Genomic DNA, 20,812 nt, shown 5'->3' on the forward strand with positions numbered 1-20,812 from the left:
ACCTTTGAGTAAGAAAGAATCAAAATTAAAGCATGCATATATCTTCCAAAAATGTGTATGTATGTGGCAAACGTTTTCTTTCTATATATTTTTCCAAAAAGTTAAGTGTAACTTAACAAAACTCTCACAATTATAGTAATGACTTTTTCTTATCAAAATTTTGATTATTGAGTATCATTTGCAATCGTTTCCCATAAAATAAGTATATATATAGAACTAATTTTTATGTTTTAATTTATGTTTTGGATCATTTAAAATTTAACATTAAAAATTGGCCGATATTAAAAAAATAAGTTTTTAATTTTGTTCTAATTTCATGATGAATATAATAAAAATAATACATCACAAAGTTTGTAAAATTTTGTACTAATATACTATTTGCAGAAAATCTTGTACTAATATATAGATAGAAGATATAGAGGCATGCGAATATTGGTTTTTGTAACAAGTTGTGGTCTCATGGGTAAGTACATTTTAACTTGGTGCGGTTTTGGCTTGCTCCCATGGACCCCCATGTGATGCAATTCAGTCACATAATTAACCTTTTGTAGTTGTCGATAAAGTGTGACTAGCCGCTTTTCTACATCTTATATATATGTCTATGTATGTGTTATTAACAATGGTCCACTTTAGGGTTATTATTATTATTTAACCTTCATAATCCTAAGGATTTAATTTCCAAGAAAATATATATTAAATTCAATTCATTTGTCACAAATTAATTAATGATTAAACATGTGATGATGATGAGGATATAATATATGAAGCAGGTGTTATGTAAGTATGTAACTAGTATGGCAATGATTATTGATAATGCTTGACCATAATAAAAAATGATAAGGTAGATGGAGACTACCATTTAATTATATTTGACCAATAAGGGGATGTGTGCCACGTGGCATCCCATGCGCCATTGCTTTATCTTTGAGTGCGGCGTGGTTTGGTTCAATTCCGGCATCTACTTCCTTTTTCTTTTTCTATGCTATGCAAGTTTTCAACTTCTTCACACCCAAACTTTATTATTCTCTTCAATAATAACAATGACATACACCAACCAAAATTCCATAAGAATTTTCTAGCTTTCTCTTGCTGAATCAAACCATAGTAGTAGTGCAAGCTTAATTTTCTTCATCACTTCTTCCATCATCTCTTATGGTCCTTGGTGTCAGATCAGACAGTGTGGTAGGTGTTCAAGTAAGTATCCTTCTCTCACTATAACTAGGGTTTGTAACTTTGTATCTGCATACATTCAATTTCACATGTTTTCTATGTGAAACCACATTATTCTAATAATAGTTAATATTTTCTATGTTATTCTTATTAATAAATGCTTCTTCTTTTTTTAGTTTGTCCATGTACCACATCATTTTTCAGACTTGAATTTTCCATGCCTTAGCTTCATTAACCAAAATTAATTTTGATTATGATAATTTTGTGCAAAATTGTATGTTGTATGTCCTATAATTCAAGACAGATCAGGTTTAATTATTTGCTGCTCTAGAATAATCTAAATAGTAGAAGATATTCTAAATGATATACTTGTTAACAGTATAAGAATCATATCTGTTTATTACAAATAATTTAAGTAAAATATTTTAAAATTTCATGCATGATATGATGGATGAAGCAGCTTTTTCAACCTTATCCTATTATATACACTTTATGTTATCTTGATTTTTTTAGGTATCCGATATTGCAGATATATACCTAAGAGAGACAACCATCAAATCCAACAGTGGAGAGACTTAACATCTAGGAATTAATTTCATTACTATTGTTGTCTGATATAGATATATATACATGGAGGAACAGATGAAAATTATTGAGAATCAAAAGGTACTGAAAGTACAGCTAAACTCTGCAAGAACCAGCAGCAGCAACAAACAATGAAAGAGATTGACATTTACATAAGATGAATAACAGTAATAGTCCAAAAGACCCATCAGATTTTCCACTAAAACAAGAGAGTAGTGATCATCATCAACATGAAAAGGCATCATCATCAGCAGCAGCAGCAGCAGCAAAGGCTTCTTCATCATCATCATCATCACAATGGCTAAGGTTGAAGGATCCAAGAATTGTTAGGGTATCAAGAGCATTTGGAGGAAAAGACAGGCACAGCAAGGTTTGCACAATAAGAGGGTTGAGAGACAGGCGTGTGAGGCTTTCAGTTCCAACAGCAATTCAGCTCTATGATCTTCAAGATAGGTTAGGGCTTAATCAACCTAGTAAGGTTGTTGATTGGTTGTTAAATGCTGCTAAGCATGAAATTGATGAGCTTCCACCTTTGCCACATATCAATAATCCCTTCACTAACCTTAGTGGTTTTCCATCATCATCTTCTAATTCTATGATCAATACTAATGAAGCTAGCACCTCAATGTTCAATATCAATAGGAGCATTCATCAGTGGCAAGGTTTAGCACAGAATTATTCTAAGTGGAATAATAACAAGTCAAAGTCATCATCATCTACTAAACAAGCTTCATCAGAAGATAATAATCAAATGGTTACTGAAGAGGATAACAATAACAAGGAAGAGGAGGAAGGTGAAGAAGAAGGTGCTAATGTTGTTTCTACAACAAATCATCATCATCATCCTTCATTCCTAGGTTTGCTGAATACTATGCCAATTGGTAACTACCAATTTGAGCAACATAACTCATCAAATGATGTTAATGTTGCTCAATTGGGAAACCATAATCATGGGTTTATTACAAACCAAACAGATTTGCAAAGCATTAATGTTGTGCCTTTTCCATCAACATTGTCCTTATCAACTGGTGGGAACAATATAACACAGTCATACTTCCCTTCACATTCATCAGAAGCAATGGATCCAAGACAAGAACAACAAATCAATCATCATCATCATCAGTATCATCAGATGTTGACCTCTCATCATCTTCATCAAAATCTCTTGACAAATAATCTTCCATCTTTCAGCTTGGCTATGATGAGCACTCCAATCCTTCTCCACCATTCTCACAACACAAGAGAAAGTAGTAGTCATCAATCTCATCACAAAGATCACCATTTTCCTTCTTCCAAGTGATGATGATTCTACAAGAATTCATGCATGGTACAAAACTTAATCCAAATTTTATTTCTTCTTCTTCCCTTTTAAAATATATGCATGGATGAAGCTAAGGAGGAGTGTGAGGAAAAGCTCCATTAGTGACAAGCTAAGGTTTGGTTGAATAATAACCATGTCGTTTGTGAATGCATGTTTTTGGATTTTCTACTTTAATTTCTTGAATTAAGTAGGGCTTTATTTATTTGAATTTTTGCTCGTTTAGTTTGAATCTTTTTTTTATTACATGTTGTTGAATGGTCTAATAAACTAAGATTTTGGCTTTCTAAGAGTAGTTCTCTTGCATAATAACAAAGAGAACAAGTGCACACCTTGTTCATTTTATTTGTAAGACATGGCACCATTATTTACAGTCTTAATTACAATGTTGTTACTTCTTTAATCTCTTAAATCTTTGTTTGTTTCTATTCCATGAGATGAAAGAACACAAATGCATCAATTATAGATAGTTTAGAGTTTAAGATTTAAAAATTTGTCTCTCAAAATATTAACTGACTTATCTAGTTTTTTTTTTTTCTTTGATTATTTTTTATAATTTTTTAAAGAGAATTACGAAAATAATATGATTTTATTTGTTGTTTTCACTTTTGGTTTAAAAAAATAGAAATCAAAGAAATTATTAGAATTGAATGGTTGTTATAGTGGAAGAAAGTATAGCATATAAATGCTGTCAAAGCAAAGGGTAGAGGTACATAAAGAGGGTATTGTTGGTTTGCATTATTAGGGAATTTTGTTGAGATTAATCACGTTATATATAGTACTACGTACTATAAAGAAAGAAAGAAAGAAAAATGCGCATGAAGACAAAGTTCAAAGTACTGTTCCTTCAGTCTACTTTGTCTCCGAACAAATTCAGAATGTGTCTAGCCCTTTTGAGAGAGGGGAAAAAGAAGAAAGAAAAGAAAAGAAAAAGAAAAAGGAAAAAAAAGGGTTGTCTATGAAAAAGATCGAAGGGGAAAAAACAGTGTTGATGAGAAAATATTATGGCACATTATGGACTTATGGTTTAGGTTCCACACTTTGCTATGTAGTTTGTTTGAATGCATTGCACATGAAGACATATAGATTGTAAAAACATTAAATTCTTATCATTAGCTACTGTTATAAGAGTAAGCAGAAGTTATATTCTTATAATTATTTCCTTGTGTAAGGAATTTTCGTTTTATTAAAAAGTGAAAATTTAAGCACAGTCAATTTCACTAGTTAAAAATTATTAAATAATTTAATTAATTTGATTAAATTTTTATTTAATAATTCTCCATTATTAACTTTTTTTACCTTATCAAAATATGTGTGAATGTGTGTGTGTGTTTTTTTTTTTTTTCAGCCAGCATTTAAAGATTTATAGATGCAATGCTTCACTTGGTTGCTTTGTGTATTAATCATAGGAAGTTATTTTCTCGTAGGGTTTTTAGAGAACTGTTTATTATTGTTAGGTGGCTTGCATAATTTTCTTATATATATATAGTTATTATTATTAGATGAATAAAGTCTTTACATTTTACTAATCAAAACTAATTAGACAATAGAAATACTACTAATATAATACATGGTAGTTGGAGTGACAAATGTCTATCTTTTTTTAGTTAATGATCTTAGATTGATTTGAGTATTTAAAAATTGATTCCCTATAAGGCTATAATATAATTTCCAGGAAAATTAAATGATGAATTTTATACTTACACTAACAGGTTGTGTGTAAATATATATCCACTGGCAAGTTTATAACTTAGCTTGTTAGATCTCACATATTCTCAACCTTTTTTTTATTTGTTTTGGTGGGTGTGTTATTTATATATCAGTTGTACCATTTTTACAATGATGAATATGCTCTTATACAGTACAACGCAATAAAAACAAGACAGAAAAAAAAAAGAATAAGTAATTACAAGGAGTCATGCATATTTAGCCAAAAAAAATCATTTAGTGAGAAAAATTATAAAATAATAAAATAATAAATTAATTACTATTAAATTTATAATTTCTATCATGTATGAATCTTACTACTTTAATTTAAGGGTAATTAGAGTCTTATTTTTTTGTTTTATCAATTTTTTTACTTTAGATAATCTTAATCTTATTTAATTTAGTTAGTATTCAAATTCATGAGAATATTATGATAAATTCAGCCTAAATCAAATACAGAAAGTTAAAATAGTCATGTTATTAACTATTCTGGAGAACTTTAGAAGTAATTTTTTTTTAACTTTTGACTTATGAAAAATAGTAGTATTAATGTCTGGTGCAATTTTCAAAATCAAATTGCAACTTTCTAAGAAGCTATTTAGGAGTTTATAGAGAAGTTAAAAAAATGACTTCTCTCATTACACTTCTACTTTTCATCACATTTTTATAAAATAAGCACTTTTAGAGTTAAAAATCTAAATACAAAATAACTTATTTATAAGTTACTTTTATCAAAGTCATTTATTGTTTAAGTTGTTTTATCAAAAGGAGCTTAATTAAATTGGTCATCCAAACTGGAGTAAAGCTTAAAAGCCTTTTAACTTTTCTCTTATAATTTACTATAGTTCATTTATGGGGCTAGCCTTCACTAGCTAGCTTCCAACGTTCATCATGTATTCATAAAAAATACATCAAACTAGGCAACAAATTTAGCATCTAAGATTGTGTTGTAACAACAGTGTTTCAATTACCATGAAGGTGAACTATTATCCATTATTTAATTTGTATGTATGTAGTATTGATATAAAAGGTATTTTATACATATTTAATTACTATTACATTTTATATCAAGATTAGTTAAACGCAATTAATTTAAAATTATAATAGAAAGAAATAACAAATCTACCTCAGTCTGTTCCTCCTCTTCTCCCATCATTACACATTATCCTTCTTTCCCTTTACCCTCACATCTTTTCATAACATTGGTGTCTTGAAGAAATATTTGAGTTTGAGAAATTCTTCATACATAAAAATTAAAGATGGTATAAATATAATTAGAGTGTAATACATTTGTCTTATAATAGCCCTAAACCTTATATATTACGAAAGGCGTCATATACTATTTGACCAATAGAATATTTTTTTATTTAGTCAATATATATAATTAATATAAAAAATTAACTATTAACTAATATTGACTAAAAAATTGTTAATAGTTTAGATTTACTTTTATGAAAAATTAGTTGATCATGTTTACTCACTACAACAGATGCAGATGCGGGAGATGCCTGCGACAAACTATTTGCGGAATTTTCAAATGCAGTAATTCACGGTAGATAATTGCGGTTCCATCCAAATCAGCCTATCGACATCGAATTTCTCTTATTTAGTGTCGAAGTCAGAATGGCTGCCGCTAATTTCTTTTCAGTTGCAGATGATTTTACCCCCAAATTTCTTCAGAATACCCACAATCGATAATTCGAAGAACTCACCAAAAGGAGAGTGCAGAGCGCTCGAATCTCTTCCCTATTTCATCCTGCTCTACTCTATCACCGTTGACTCGCGTGGCTGTCGATCCACCCTTCTCTCCTTGTTGTCGACCATTCCCAGAATCAGATCCGTCGACCTTTGATGAAAAAAAATGAACAAATTCGCTTATACATAGAATTTATGATAACAAGAATCATATGATAACTTTTTAGAATCAATACAACTCTGAAGAATGGTTAAGTCATGCATCAATGTTGTGTGTATGCAAAAATGTGCATGGATCGGAAAAGAAAAATATTCTTTGGACATGATTTTATCATTTATTTGAAATAAGGATTTAATTTTATTTTAATTGTGAGGATAGAACTACAATTGATTTAAAGAGAAAGGGAAAATCATATATAATTTCATTTGCATTTCAATAAGTTGTCTTTTTGGTAAAACTCACACATAACACATACAAGGATAAATAATTTTACTATAAGACTACAATTTAAAAGAGGATAAATAGTTTGACTACAAGACTACACCTAAGGACTTATACTACTAGTATAGAAATAATGGTCCAAGAAAACAACCCTAACATGTCTTCATCTATGAAAAAAAAGAGTTAGAAGCTTAACAAAGGAAATCATCATAGAGTAAATAGGTAGACAAAAAAATATATATATATATATATATATTCTTTTACTTGTTTATTTGTTTCTCCTTTTTCCCCCTTATTTCTGATAATTACTATGAATTCTCACTCCTCTCGCTTTGAGTTTGGTTCCAATATTGTTGTAGGGAATGGAAGCTCTAATAGGAACATGCATCAAGGTTGGAAAAATCAAAGATGGGAGGAGCCATAGGAATTTGATCAACCCTCTTAGCAACATTTTTAAAAATATATATTTAATATTTATTTTTTATTTTTTATAGATCTTTTTGTTTATATCTTTTAAATACGTAATTTATCCAATTTTTTAATAATTAATTTAAAAACACAGTATTTTTCTTCTCTAGATTTACGCGGCTTGGTTCCATACGTTTAGGACGACGCCGTTTCAACTTTCCACGACAACGAAGATTCAAGATTATTGACTACACTCTACATTCATGTTCGAAATTTTCGCAATAAACTTTAGAGGGTTCTAAAGACGAAATCGCATCGGGTCTACGAGCGAAGTTCTCTTTTCCATTTCAAGCTCCTTTCTCTTTCTGCGTCAAATGATGTCTTCGATCCAAGGGTTTCAAAGGGTTTAAGCTAAACCGAATCGCAAACCCTAAATTTCCCAATTTTATCTACCGATCTTCCGTTTATGCCCTCAGATCCAATCAGCACTTCTCATCTACTGGTAACTTGGTAAGCTTCACTTTCCCCCCTCAAATTTTAATTATTCAGCTGAAATTGTTTTCTATATAGAGTTCAGCCTGGGAGTAGTTACTAGTTAGGGATTTGTAGCTCAATTATAAGATATTGTTGGTATTAGTTAAAGTTCTGTCTAGCTGAAGTTCACTTTTTTCTTTTCCGAAAAAAAAAATTAAATTTTCTCAGAAGCGAAGTTGGTGAATTTCAATTTTTTGGTGAGTTCTGGAAATGAAGAGAAATAGTGATTTGGATAATATTTTTCGGGTTTTAAAGTGATATGAAGTGTGCTGAATATGAGCAATGGTGGTGGGAAGACTGGAAGGCATCTTGAGAAGCCCAGCACATGGAAGAGGAAATCAGGTGCTGATGATTTTGCCCAGGCAATCGCGAAGATCGCGGTAGCACAATTGTTGGAGAGTCAAGGTTTTCATTCGTTTCAGCAATCAGCCCTTGAGGCGCTGTCTGATGTCGCTGTTCGATATGCTTCGAGCATTGGGAGATCTGCTCATTACTATGCTAATCTTGCAGGGAGGACTGAATCCAATGCTTTTGATGTCATTCAAGGGTTGGAGGATTTAGTATATGTGCAAGGGTTTTCAGGTGCTTCTGATGTTGACCATTGCCTTGAGGATTCTGGTGCTGTTCGGGAAATCGTTCAGTATGTCAATGAAGTTGAACCAATTCCATTTGTACATCCTGTTCCCCGGTTTCCAATCGTGAAAGATCGTGAGCTGACTCCAAGTTTTTCACGAAAAGGAAAAGTGCCTCCTGCTGAGCATATTCCTGCCTGGCTGCCTGCATTCCCTGATCCACAGACGTATTCACTTGACTCTACAGTGGATGCAAGAGGAGCAGACCCTCATGCTGCCAATGGCAAATTTGAGCAAGAAAGAGAGAACGATAAGGGGGATAGGTCTCTGTTGAGTTCGCAGCAGCAGATGGTCTCAGGTATGTTTGAGAATCCCACCTTCGCTGACCCGGATGATGCCAAGGCAAAGAAAGCATCTGTGGAAGGTAATCCTTTCCTTGCACCACCTTTGAAAGTTGGGGAAAAGGAAGTTGCTCCTATTGCTCCTCCTACTAAGCTCTTCAACAATGTCGCTTTGGATAATCCTGTCGCAAGGAATTTCCTTGATGATAAATCCGTATCAGTATTAGAGACGTTTGCTCCAGCAATTGAAGCGATGAAGAGCACATCCTGTGATTCCGGTGAAGATCAGACAACACGTGTTTTGAATGAGAACCCTAGGGTTCGTTTTAAGATTGGGGTAGGAAACAGATTCTTAGGAAGGTCCACAGGTTTGAGTCCTGAAAAGGAGCATCAGAGGACTTTGCCGTGGTTTGCAATGGAAGATGAGAAGGATGACAGGAAAAGAAGGGCTGAGAAAATTCTGAGGGAATCTCTAGAAAATCCAGATCAGCTTGTTCAATTGTAAATGAGATTGCTTCAACTAGGATCTGTATACTCGACACTTTCTCAGGACAATGTGATGATAGCTAGTTCTGGGATATTGAAATTTAGGCGACTGATACTATTGAAATGAATGTTACATTTTTCCCCAGGCATTTTCCCACTCTAACAATCTTCCGAGTATGTGCACTAGGCAATCTGATATGTGGAAAATGCTTTGAATTCGTGTGTTAAAAATCAATGCAACATGCAAGACTGAAATCCCATAGAAAGTATCAAAATAACATCTTTTCCGATTTACTTTGGTTTTTGCTTCTTTAAAGCATTATTTGAAATCCTGCCAACAACACTAAAAACAACTTCCATTCTAAAATTCGCATATATCAATGATGGGAATTTCACAACAGTTTTATCATCATGTACTACTTTTTCAATCTATGGTTGTTCTCTGCCAAAGAGTATAGAGTTGCTTATTTATGGGGTTTGCTTTGAGTTGCTCTACTTCCGACATTACAGATACTAATGATGCCTTGGCAGTATAGTATTTATAAGAACATAAGAGTTGAGGGTATAATAATGTTTAGTTGAGATGGAGGAACCGACACCATTTTATGTTTAGAGAAGGCGCTGTAGTGAAAACTAGATACTGATATACATAATCATGTATTTCTGCATGTATTTATGAACTCATGAACCATAAATACATAAAGAAAGACACTAAAATGTGCAATAATTTATACAAAAAACAAGGGTTAAACTCAACTAAGCAGCTTATTAGCCTCTCTTCAAACTGTGTGTATTGAAGGGTGACACACAAGATTGGAACTTTTTATTTTTCCTCTTTTTGGGTCAAGCTAATGAAACAGTAATTGCCTGCAATGCCTACCAGCACTGTTTGCTAATTCTCCTCTAACAACTTCAGTTATCAAATCTTTAAAGATCAACCTCTCTATATCCAACACAACATTTGGTATCTCAGTGCTGCTGTTAGTCCAAACTGTGGGGTGATGCATCAAATTCAAATCTCCCCATAAGAGACTGGTCAAATTCTCATCCTCAATGGCCAAGTCAAGATTCTTTTTCTGAGGTTGTAACTGGTCTATTTCTGTGCATACCTCATCCAAAAGCTGCTTCCCCTGTAGGTTTCTACCTGGTAGCTGGTTTGTTAGGCGCCACTGAGTATAAGAACTCTCCAAGAATGATTTTTGAACAAGAATGTCATTAACCACATCAAATATGAGTTTTCTTTGCATTTGCTCTGGACTAATAATCTTGCCACTGTTAAAATCCTTCTTGTGTGTTTTCATTTGTTCTAATGCAAAGAATAAGTTTGGGTTAATCAAGTAACCTGGTGAATGAGAAATCTGGCTAGAGGTGCGTCCGCTAAGAAGACCGGATGCTAGCAGGATTTCTGCTATATATTTATGGTCAGAATCCTTATTGTCACTGAAACTGGTGAGTTTCTCATCATTCTGATTGATATCTTGAAGAATTTGAATGAAATTCTGGGTATTCGAGTCTCTATCATGAATGATGAAGTTAGCTTTTGTTGTGTTGGATAAAGGAAGATCAACAGAGTTCTCCTCACTGTTTTCATCAGCACTTAGAACTTCTTCACCTGTGTGAGAAAATTTGAGGAGAATTAAAATGTAACTCAAAATTGTTTCCTGAGTTATTGTTGTTGTAATGCCACCAAAAAGTGTATTAGCTTAAATAATTAATCTGAAAATGAACTTAGATTATCCATGATGAAATATAAGTTGAATACCTAAATCATCTGACATGTCTGATCTCTTTCTCACTGGAGATGGTGGGTCTTCCCTGTAGAATGCAGGATCAAGAACAGACACAGGACTTGGTTGTTCTACAGTAACCATTGTGTCAGCCTTAGAGCTTCCTGAACACTGATCAAAATAAAAGAACGACTAAGCAATTGGATTAGATGCAAAATCTAACAATGCAATGAAGAAATACTTACATTTTGATTCAGGCTGCCAAGCTGGATGGAAGAGCTATTAGTATTTCCTGATTGATCCATGCGAATGATTTCTCTATCACTGCTTCTCTTGTCAAAATCTGGAGAAATGAAGTTAACACGAGCCTTAAAATCCCTCCAATGGACGCTAGGCTCGCTGAAACATTCATTTCTTTCGTGCAATTTCGGTCTTGGTGTTGTACTTGGGGAAGAAGGAAACCTCAAAGAGTTCCTATACTCCTGCCTTCTGCTAATACCAGAATCTGAAGATGGGCTGCTTGGTGGAGAGCGCCTCTCCAATCCAAACTTCTTCTGTACCCTTGGACTCCTAGCAGCTGTTATGTTACCAGAACTAGTGTTTTCTCCATTGCTTTCTTGATGAACTTTCAATGATTGCATCGATTTTGAAGTTCTCGAGTTATTACCCTTATTTGCTAAAGGAATTGATTGACTAAAAGGATCCCTGACATTTCTGATGGTTGAACTGACATCTTTGCCTGTTTGCTTCTCAGCCAATCTTCCATTACCACGAACTGGAATTCCTTTAGAAGAAGGATTGCTGGATTTTCTAGCAACTTTTTCCGGTTTCATGATGAATATTGGCAATTCACTACCCTGGCTTGTGTTTGATGTCTCACTTGTGACAGACTCTGAGTCTTTTTGTCGACTTCTTGTACTTTGTAACTTTGATCCTTGATTGAGACTGCAAATTTTTCTATTGTAAGATGGAGACTTTGAAGCCTGATCACTAGTACTGCCAGATGTATCTTTATATCTCTGCATTGCATCAAGAATTTGTTTAAGGGCTCTGAGATCCTTGCCAGACTTTTTGAACTCGAGTTCTGCCCGCCTTTTATCAATTTCCCCATATACAGATATGCAGGACTTTGAGGCTTTCACATCAGATTCACTTCCCTTGGAAACTTGCAGTTGAGAACTTTGGTTTGCATCAGTTTGCCTCCATGGACTTGATTCTAGAGCAAATCGCGAATATGGTGTTGTGTTTGTGATCGAGTCATCAATTCTGTATCGAGCCGAGGTAGATTCCTGGCTACTTCTTGGAGATACAGAGCTTTGGTGCTGCTTGTATTCATCGCTTGTTCTAGATCTTTCCAAGAGCTCATTTTTATTGTTGTAGCAACTAGCAGTCGCTGGTGGAGTCTGGCAAGTTTGTGTCCATTCTGGCAATGCTTCCAGTCCCATCAACTTTGCTACGACACTGGATGATCTTCTCGAAGTATCTGGTTCTTGTGGCTGGTTAAGCACTGAGCTGGAGTTTCTCAAATGTCCTTTTTGTGGACCCTTCAATAGGTTGCGAGACTTGTTTCCTTCATTGAGACCTCCAATGGATCCTTGCTTGCTGTCCAAGGAAAACCTTGGAAGTTCCTTATGCTTTGTTGCAGTTTTGAATCTATCTTGTGTATCCCTTCCATCATAAGACAGCCGGGGCGAATCCCAAGGCGCTTTCTTAGACTTAGCAAGATTATGGAATGCTTCATTGGAGATCATAACTCCTGCATTGACAGATTTTGGGGCAGGCAGAGGCCGGGGCGAGTCGATGTATTTCAAGGTGTGATTCGGACCCTTCTTTTGCTCTTTAGGCAAAGTCTTCACAGATAATCCATGAGATTCTCTCTGAATTGACTCTTTGACAATATCATAGAAGTCAATGGATTTCTGTGTTGGGGTGTCAAGGCGCTTCAATGATAGTTCTGAATTCGAGTTTTCAAGAACATTGATTCGACCGGTTGACAGTGATTCGGTCTGAATTGTCCTGTTGAACTCGAGGGACGACATGCTAGATGAACAAGATGATGAAGTCATAGAAGTTATTGAAGACTCTGTGGAGAATTGTTGCTTCTCTCTGGAACCTTTTAAATTCTTTTCCTGAAAATCACAATATTAAGTTTGTTACTTCATCCTGCTAAAATTCTTTCATGTTAAACTACTATTCTAATATTATCTTGCCTTTGCTTTCTGCATTGTGTTTTTAGCATTAAGCTCTTTGATGCCATTACTGCTTTCACCTGAGAAAGAAAGGAAATTTCAGTTATAGTATCAAAAACTTCTCCGATATTATCTTCAACTCACTTTTTATTCCTTTCAGATCACTTCTATAATATCTATGGACATGTTTTCATGTTGAAGCTACAAAGAAAGCATAAACAATTACAGGTTAATTGTTATGTTCATACCCTTCAAATTGTTAAAAAATACTTAAATATTACAATTATCACTTTAAAAAATGTGAATATTTAACTTTGTTCTGATGTGAACATTACTTGAATATGTATTCTAACCTGATTTCTGAAAATACATAGATGTAAAATAAAAACAAAAAGAAAAGAAAGTGCTCATCTCCAAAATTTAACTCCAGTTACCAGCTTCTGTCAAATCTAATTTGGAGAGTAAGGAACCAAAATGAAAAAATAAATAAATAAAAAAAATAGTTTAGTAAATTAAATGTTTTGCTTTTTTATCTAGTAACTAAGTGGAGTCAGAGAACTTTAACCACCGGAATCACTCCACACGAAAACAAATGAAAACTGAAGAAGAAAAGAAAAGAAAACAGAACTATCTATGCAATCCGACAAGTTACTGACATAATGTAAGGTTAATTGTGTCAGTCCCTTACTGTTGGAAGAAAATATTCATTTTCACTAGAGAACTTTTCTTTTTTTTCTTTTATTTTGTGTAGTAAAAAATAAAAGAAATAAAACTATATACTATATGAAGGCCTAAGGTGAAAAATTTTCATTTTCTAAGGACAGCAAACCAACAAAGTCTCTCCACCTCAATACACGTGATATATATGTGAAACAATTTATGTATGTACGAAGACTAGTCCTTCTCACATGTTCATGTTCATGTTCATCAAAATTTTCTTCTTCAAACATGTTTGACTAAGATTCCATGAAGCAAAAATCTTGAAAATGAAACAGAACAAAAGAAAATATAAATAATGCAGTTGTCCTACTCAGATGTGAATAATGTTCATATCAATCAAATTTTTCTATGAACACAAAAAGAAGAAGAATACCTGAAGTTGAAGAAGGTGTTTGGTGAGTGTTGGCAGTGAGGAAACGGTGGCGGTCAAAGAGTTGAAAAAAGCCAGTGATGCAACCAATCTGCTTCTGCAATTCTGGGTTTTCATCTTTCACTGATTTCAATACCTTATTTGAAGACATGTTTGTTTGACTTCTCTTCCTTCAAAGCTTCAATGTTCAAGAATGATGCTTATAGAGTCAACAAGCAAAGGCTTCTTTAATGTAGAACAAACAAACAGGTCTTGTGTTATGGAATTTGAACTAGCCTTAAGAATTTAGAGTTCTCAAAGGAGAGAATAATAATAATAACAACAAGAATAGTACATTAAGAATTTGCATGTACTATTTGTTTCATGTGTATGCATGTGCACAGAAAGAGGAAACAAAGCAATCCGAAAAGTTTTTGTTGTAGCACTAGCTAGTAGCTAGCATCCACCATTGAAGAGAAAATTTGATAGACCCAAGAAGAGATGTTTTTGTTTTTTTCTTTGTTTTCTATCTGGGTTTGCACACAGAACAAAGGGTTAGTTTTAATTTTCTTTTCTTTTGTTAGCTCAAGCAGAAGCAGGTGCAGAGAGAGGCCAGAGTGTGTTGTGTTATAGAGAGGAATTGTATTGTGGTGTATACCTTACTATTATATATATCACAAGAAAAATAAAAAAAATAAAAACATAGGTTGCTTAGAATATATAAGAAAGTAATAGTGACAACTTTTTAATTACATTACGTAAGAGAGAGGGAAAGAATGGGTGGAATTTGGGGTGTCAAAATCCGAGTGCATCAGAGATAGAGAGAAGACTGAAGGAGTTGTTAAAAATTTAATATGCTTAATAAAAGACACATGAGAAGCAGGGAAAGATAACAGGCTGTGTATGAATTCAAGAGTAATTTTTTTATTTTTCAAAAGAAATATGTTATTCAATTCTTCCTAAAGTGATTATGATGGTTATAAACATAAACATGAGAATAATATAGAACAAAAAATGTTTAGTGGAGATTTGGGACTGCCACAATTTAGAAAAATCATAATAGATCATGAAAATAAAAAAGAGTTTGGGAGAAATGTTGATTATGAAGAAATTTAATTAATGCTGGAAAATTTAAAAGACTAAAATAAAAGATTTAAATTTTTGTAAAAAGAGTAGTAATATTATTTTAAATAAAAATTAGAATTAGAAAAAGTCTCAGGAGTTAGTATTTTTACTAAAGAACAATGTTAGGGGTGAGCAACTTTTGTGATTGATAGCCATCAAATAGCCATCAATGATGATTTAATGGTATGAGATTGGTGTGAAATTTCATCCAATGGCTCATCTTTCTCTGTTGGTTACATGCTGGCCAAAATTTAATAAAATTAATGTCCCCTAAACTTTTTCTTTACTAAAATCTAGTTAGCATTTAATCATTAAAAAAAAGTGTGTAATTTCATATTATTAGATATAATCTCATACCATTAGAAATACTAATAATGATTACAAATCACAAAATCTGCTGGTCCTATCACTACTGTTATAATTATAAGAGTAGTAGTGTATGTATCTACATTTTGATACATTGATGTTATACAAAGACAGAATTATTCTTAAAAACATATTTAAAAAACAAGTACATAACATATAGAATTGATATATCTAATGAAGACTTAGATAGTTAAATTTGAAAATTATTTATACAAGTGTGATTGAATAAGAAAAGAAATAGGAAAGTATCTAAGTGAGATTGGATTAAATAATGGAAGTGAATGTGTGGGTCAGAAGGGTCAGATCTGCTCTATGGTCATTTCCTAGCACTTCCATGTGGACAAAACAACGTGGTGGGTCTGTGGCTTGGACCTCTCTCCTTAACCATGTGGACTTTGTCAGAGAAAATGAAAGAAGGAGGATAAAACAAGCCAAGAGATGATGAATAATTTTAATATTTTTTATTTTTTGAAATGGTACATTGTTACATATACTGAGTGAAATTCTGCATGATCTAAAGTGTATGTTGAAGCATTCCCATACATATCCCTCTGCTCATGCTTTCACCAAATTGCCCTTGGATGGTTAGTTTCATCAGCTTTTTCTCCCATACATGGGACCTGGCCTCAAAATGGAGCTGCTATCATTTCACTTTACCATTCAATATGCAAAAGAGTCTTAACATTGTTTTAATTGTATTCAATTCAAGTATTTTTATTTATTACATGAATGTTACATTTTACCTAATAATAAATCATTCATATTTATGTCTGAATTGAAAGAGAGGTCAATAATAATGTACTAACCTTACCTCCAAAAGTTTGTTAAAAATGGGAATTGAATAAAAACATTATAGGAAATATTGATTACGTTGTAGTTACCAACGTTGCAAGTATCAAAGAGTGTTTCACTTCCATGGCAACATGGTTGGTTATGTGCTTTTTAGTTGGTACATTTTAGCAGAAGCATAGAAATGTAGTGTGGTCCTAAATCCTTTGTCCAATGTGTGTGTGTAGTCACTAATATTATGCAATTCATAGAAAGTTGCTCACTCTTGATTGTGGAATTGGACCATTAATTAACATTCTCATAATATTCAATTAAACCATCCAAATCTTTTTCAACTACTTTGGGTATCAGTTTTTTGCCGCAAACTTAAGGTCTATTATTGCTCCCACTTTTGCAGATAAAAGCCACCACATGTTATTGCTGCATCATCAACACTCTCATTAAACTACTTAATTATAAAAATTACTGAATTAACTAGAATCAGCACAAAAGATAATTTGCTTTCTCCTATTGAACAACATCATAAAGTCTTGGGGTAAGAACACATGGCACAAGTTTAATTTGGTTGATAAATATTAAGTGACTAATATTCTTTAATTATACTCTATGAAGTATGGACACGTCGCTGAGTTAACGGGTCTGCGTGTCGAATACATTTCGGATACGACACTCACCGACACTCGTCCGACACGCGTGTCTATGTCCAACCGTGTCTTAATAAAAAATAAAAAATTCTTCTTCGGACACGCTTGGATACACCAAAATACCATTCAGCGTGTCCAATCTTATTTTTAACATGTATTCTTAAAATAAATTTAAAAATAATATATATTATTATTTATTAAAACAAAAAATATTTTAAATACTTTATATAATTAAAATAAAATATTAAAAAAATTAATTTATGTTTTAATATTAATAAAATATCCAAATATTATTACGATTTATCTAAAAAATACTTTATATTTTATATGTATGCGTGTCATCATGTCTTATAAGATTTTAAAATTTGCGTGTCGGCGTATCCTGTGTCGTGTCATGCTCCGTATCTGTGCATCATAAATTATACTTATGTTATATTTAAAATATAAACAGTTAGTCAATTCTTTATGTTTTTTTTTAAACGTTTGTTCTTTTTTTTTTAATATCATATTTTATCAATATTATAAATCTTACATCTCTTGTAAATAAAATTTTTAAACAAATTATAAATAAATATATTTTCTACTTTTTAAATTAACTTTTGAAATTAAATTAGCCTCACCCAATTTTACACATCAATCACAATTGTTTTGCTCCCAACTATAGAATGAAACATTACGATGAGTGTCATCTATATTCCACATACAATCTAGCTAGGAACTTTATATAGTATTGGAAGAAGAGATAAAGTTGAGATTTTATTGGAATACTATCTATATGCTATGAATATCAGAGAAAGAATAATTAGAGATTACGTTACATCCTCCAATATTTTATGTTGGTGGTAATAAAGTAGGACAAATAATGGTTCTGATCTTCAATATTTTAGTACACCAGAAATTCATAAAATGATAAAAAAAAAATAATTAGCAGCAATATTATAATATACTCAAGGGCAATAATAATTTAAAGCACATCAATCATCAAGGTAAATCTTTATAAGCATTCACACCGTTTCTTCATATATACGCTCTTTAATTACTTATTTGTTTATAGATTCCAAGAAAATTAAAACAAAAATTAACCATTGTCTTAGAGTAATATATAACAGTTTTGAAAAATTCTTTGTAGAATAATGATTTAAATAAGACACTAGCTTCTGAAACCGTGAAATTATATATTCGATTATTCACAGAACCCCTTGTAAGTCTAATGATTATTATGCAATGTACATGTTATATAGCCGCTAAGTTTGAAAAGTGTGTAAATTAATTAAAATATCCTTCCATAAATTTCCTTATCCTTCTTACTCAAATTATTTACCTCTTTTCTGTTTGAATTTTATAATTAGGTATATTGTTTAATTTTAAAAAATTATTAATTACTTTTTATCTATTATATCTTTTATTGTTAAATAGAAAAAATTAGTAAAATGGAGAATTAATAAAAGAAAAATAATATTAAAAATACTTTTCTATTTTTCTTAATTACTTATGCTTTTAGTAAATAGTTAATAACTTGAAAAAGAAAGAGTATATATATAATATATGAACTTTCATTAATGATACAGATCAGAAGATATTTTATATATATGAACTTTAATTTACAGTATACACATTTAATTATTAATTAATTTAAATCCATAGGCTCCCTATACACTGTACTACTAATTATATTATTTAAAGGTACAAAGTTGCAATAATATATTTGGGACAGCTTAATGTCCGGAAACTGCATAACATACATTAATAGCTGTGTCACGCTCTGCTGAAGAACCTTAGTTAAGAATGCATTTTCTCTATCTTAAGATATATTTCCTCCAAAGTCCAAACAACATTTAATTGCGCATGTAACGATATAAATTTGGGGAATAATGTTGCCATAATAAATTGGCTTGTTAGCAATTGCATTAACCTAATTAAGTGGTGACCTAATAAAGTTTTCTAGCTAGGTTTTGCATTAAGCAAAATCTGTAAGGTAGATGAACGAATCATGAACTTATTATACTATACCATTAATTATGTCCATGCAATATAGATGGAATAGTCCTCTTCATAAATGCTACTATAATGAAATTTTGTATCCACACTATTAGCATATAATAATTGTCAAATTAAAGGTAAGATGGGGTGCAATTTCCCAATATAGTAGAATTAGGTTGAATCAGCTATAAAGAGAAATATACAGTTATGTTTAATTTTGCAAATAATTGATGAATTATTGGATACAATTAGGTTTAGTTTTTATTTTACTTTATGTTATTTTTTTATTTTTGAAATTTACTGAAGATCGAATTTTAAATTTTTTAGACATAAAATTCTGGTGCTATATTTATTATATGTAATGCAAAAGAGAGGTATCTATGTTTTTATTAATCATATTTCGTTTTCCTCTCAAATTAATTTGGGACTCTACACCATAATTCAAAATCATTCGTTCAAATACTTGTTTTTTTTTCTTATATTTTTTATTTTATTTTTCTGTATATCATGTATGTGATGTAGTATATATATAATTAATTAACAAGGAAAGATATAAAAATTAATCTATAAGTAATTAAATATCTTATGTTAATAAAGGGGATTATTATCGTATATCAATAGGCCACCTCCGAATATTGTGAAAGTTTTAATTGTTCTAAATTCCTCATGATTCTGTGTCTAGTAATTTATGGCTAATGGTGGTTCCAAAAAATCATGATGAAGTACAATAATAATCATACACTGCATGAAGGTCATGTGGATTGTTCTATGAGAGAAACTAAGTCTTCAACATCAAGTATTATATAATATATAGTAATGTAGTCTATGATAGTGACCGCGATGATGAAAATATATATAGGTTCTAAATATAACATATACACAATTAAATAGATTAATTAATTCAACCACATCAACCAAATACATATAAACATTATATAACAATTAATAACGGTTAAATTGAAGATGATGCTAATATTGTACCAATATGGAATTAATAAGCATCAACGTTATATTATATATTTAATCATTGATTGACGTTACATACCTAAAGGAATTGATGGTGATCTATGGTTAAAGGTGGAAATTGAAAAGGGGATACACAATCACATGTAAAAAGTGAAGCATCACGAGGTTCCTTACTTAGGCTAATTAGAATTGCAAGCAAGCCATCTGCATCTTACTTCTCTCAAACTCTAATGAGTCCAACAATTAAGAAGCTTCATTCGGACCCCATTAATTAATAATTATATATATTGTCATACCATATGATTATCTACCAATAATATCTATCTTCATGACATTTACCTAATTTGATAACTAACTAACATATATATAATGTTAGGTAATTAATATGTGGTACTTAATTTACTCATAATCCAATGATTAAAGGCTTGTTAAAGCATTTAACTTAATAAATTTATAAAAAGATGTATATATATAGTTGTTACATAATAAATTAAATTGAGAGATTATTATTGTCCACTTTACTCAATATATATATAGATAGCTAGAGGGGGAGGTGAAAAATATAGGGGAATATCAAAGAATGAAAGAGATTGATGTTATGATAAAAGGAAGCTCAAAAGTGAGCAAAACTAGAATATTGTTCACATTCTAAGGAATAATGCAGAAAAGGGTCCCAAAATTGTGTGAGCATTAAACTAG

General features: G+C 31.8%; 3 protein-coding genes across 5 annotated transcripts; 2 read left to right on the forward strand and 1 right to left on the reverse strand.

The window, feature by feature from the left end:
* Positions 1–441: 441 nt before the first annotated feature.
* Positions 442–3,454, forward strand: LOC107486614 (transcription factor TCP13). 2 transcript variants are annotated; one of them, XM_052259960.1, is made up of 2 exons: positions 442–1,194; positions 1,684–3,454. In XM_052259960.1, the coding sequence occupies exon 2, from the start codon at positions 1,913–1,915 to the stop codon at positions 3,053–3,055; it is 1,143 nt and encodes a 380-aa protein (XP_052115920.1). In that variant the 5' UTR covers positions 442–1,194; positions 1,684–1,912; the 3' UTR covers positions 3,056–3,454. The 2 variants fall into 2 exon arrangements, with proteins under 2 accessions (XP_052115920.1, XP_015962659.1); XM_016107173.3 differs by having other exon boundaries at positions 1,700–3,454.
* Positions 3,455–7,550: 4,096 nt separating this feature from the next.
* On the forward strand, positions 7,551–9,552 carry LOC107486613 (transcription initiation factor TFIID subunit 8). Of its 2 annotated transcripts, none has more exons than XM_016107171.3 (2): positions 7,551–7,835; positions 8,028–9,552. In XM_016107171.3, exon 2 carries the CDS (start codon positions 8,135–8,137, stop codon positions 9,275–9,277), a length of 1,143 nt encoding a protein of 380 aa, XP_015962657.1. In that variant the 5' UTR covers positions 7,551–7,835; positions 8,028–8,134; the 3' UTR covers positions 9,278–9,552. The 2 variants fall into 2 exon arrangements, with proteins under 2 accessions (XP_015962657.1, XP_015962658.1); XM_016107172.3 differs by having other exon boundaries at positions 8,115–9,552.
* Positions 9,553–10,004: 452 nt separating this feature from the next.
* LOC107486612 (protein LONGIFOLIA 1-like) lies at positions 10,005–14,635 on the reverse strand. The gene is made up of 5 exons (XM_016107169.3): positions 14,268–14,635; positions 13,196–13,254; positions 11,231–13,114; positions 11,021–11,156; positions 10,005–10,870 (listed from the first exon to the last, which is right to left on the reverse strand). The coding sequence occupies exons 1-5, from the start codon at positions 14,413–14,415 to the stop codon at positions 10,107–10,109; spliced, it is 2,991 nt and encodes a 996-aa protein (XP_015962655.1). The 5' UTR covers positions 14,416–14,635; the 3' UTR covers positions 10,005–10,106.
* Between the last annotated feature and the right edge of the window lie 6,177 nt (positions 14,636–20,812).

The sequence above is a fragment of the Arachis duranensis genome, chromosome 4 (assembly GCF_000817695.3).
Source record: "Arachis duranensis cultivar V14167 chromosome 4, aradu.V14167.gnm2.J7QH, whole genome shotgun sequence".
In the NCBI taxonomy this organism is placed as follows: Eukaryota; Viridiplantae; Streptophyta; class Magnoliopsida; order Fabales; family Fabaceae; genus Arachis; species Arachis duranensis.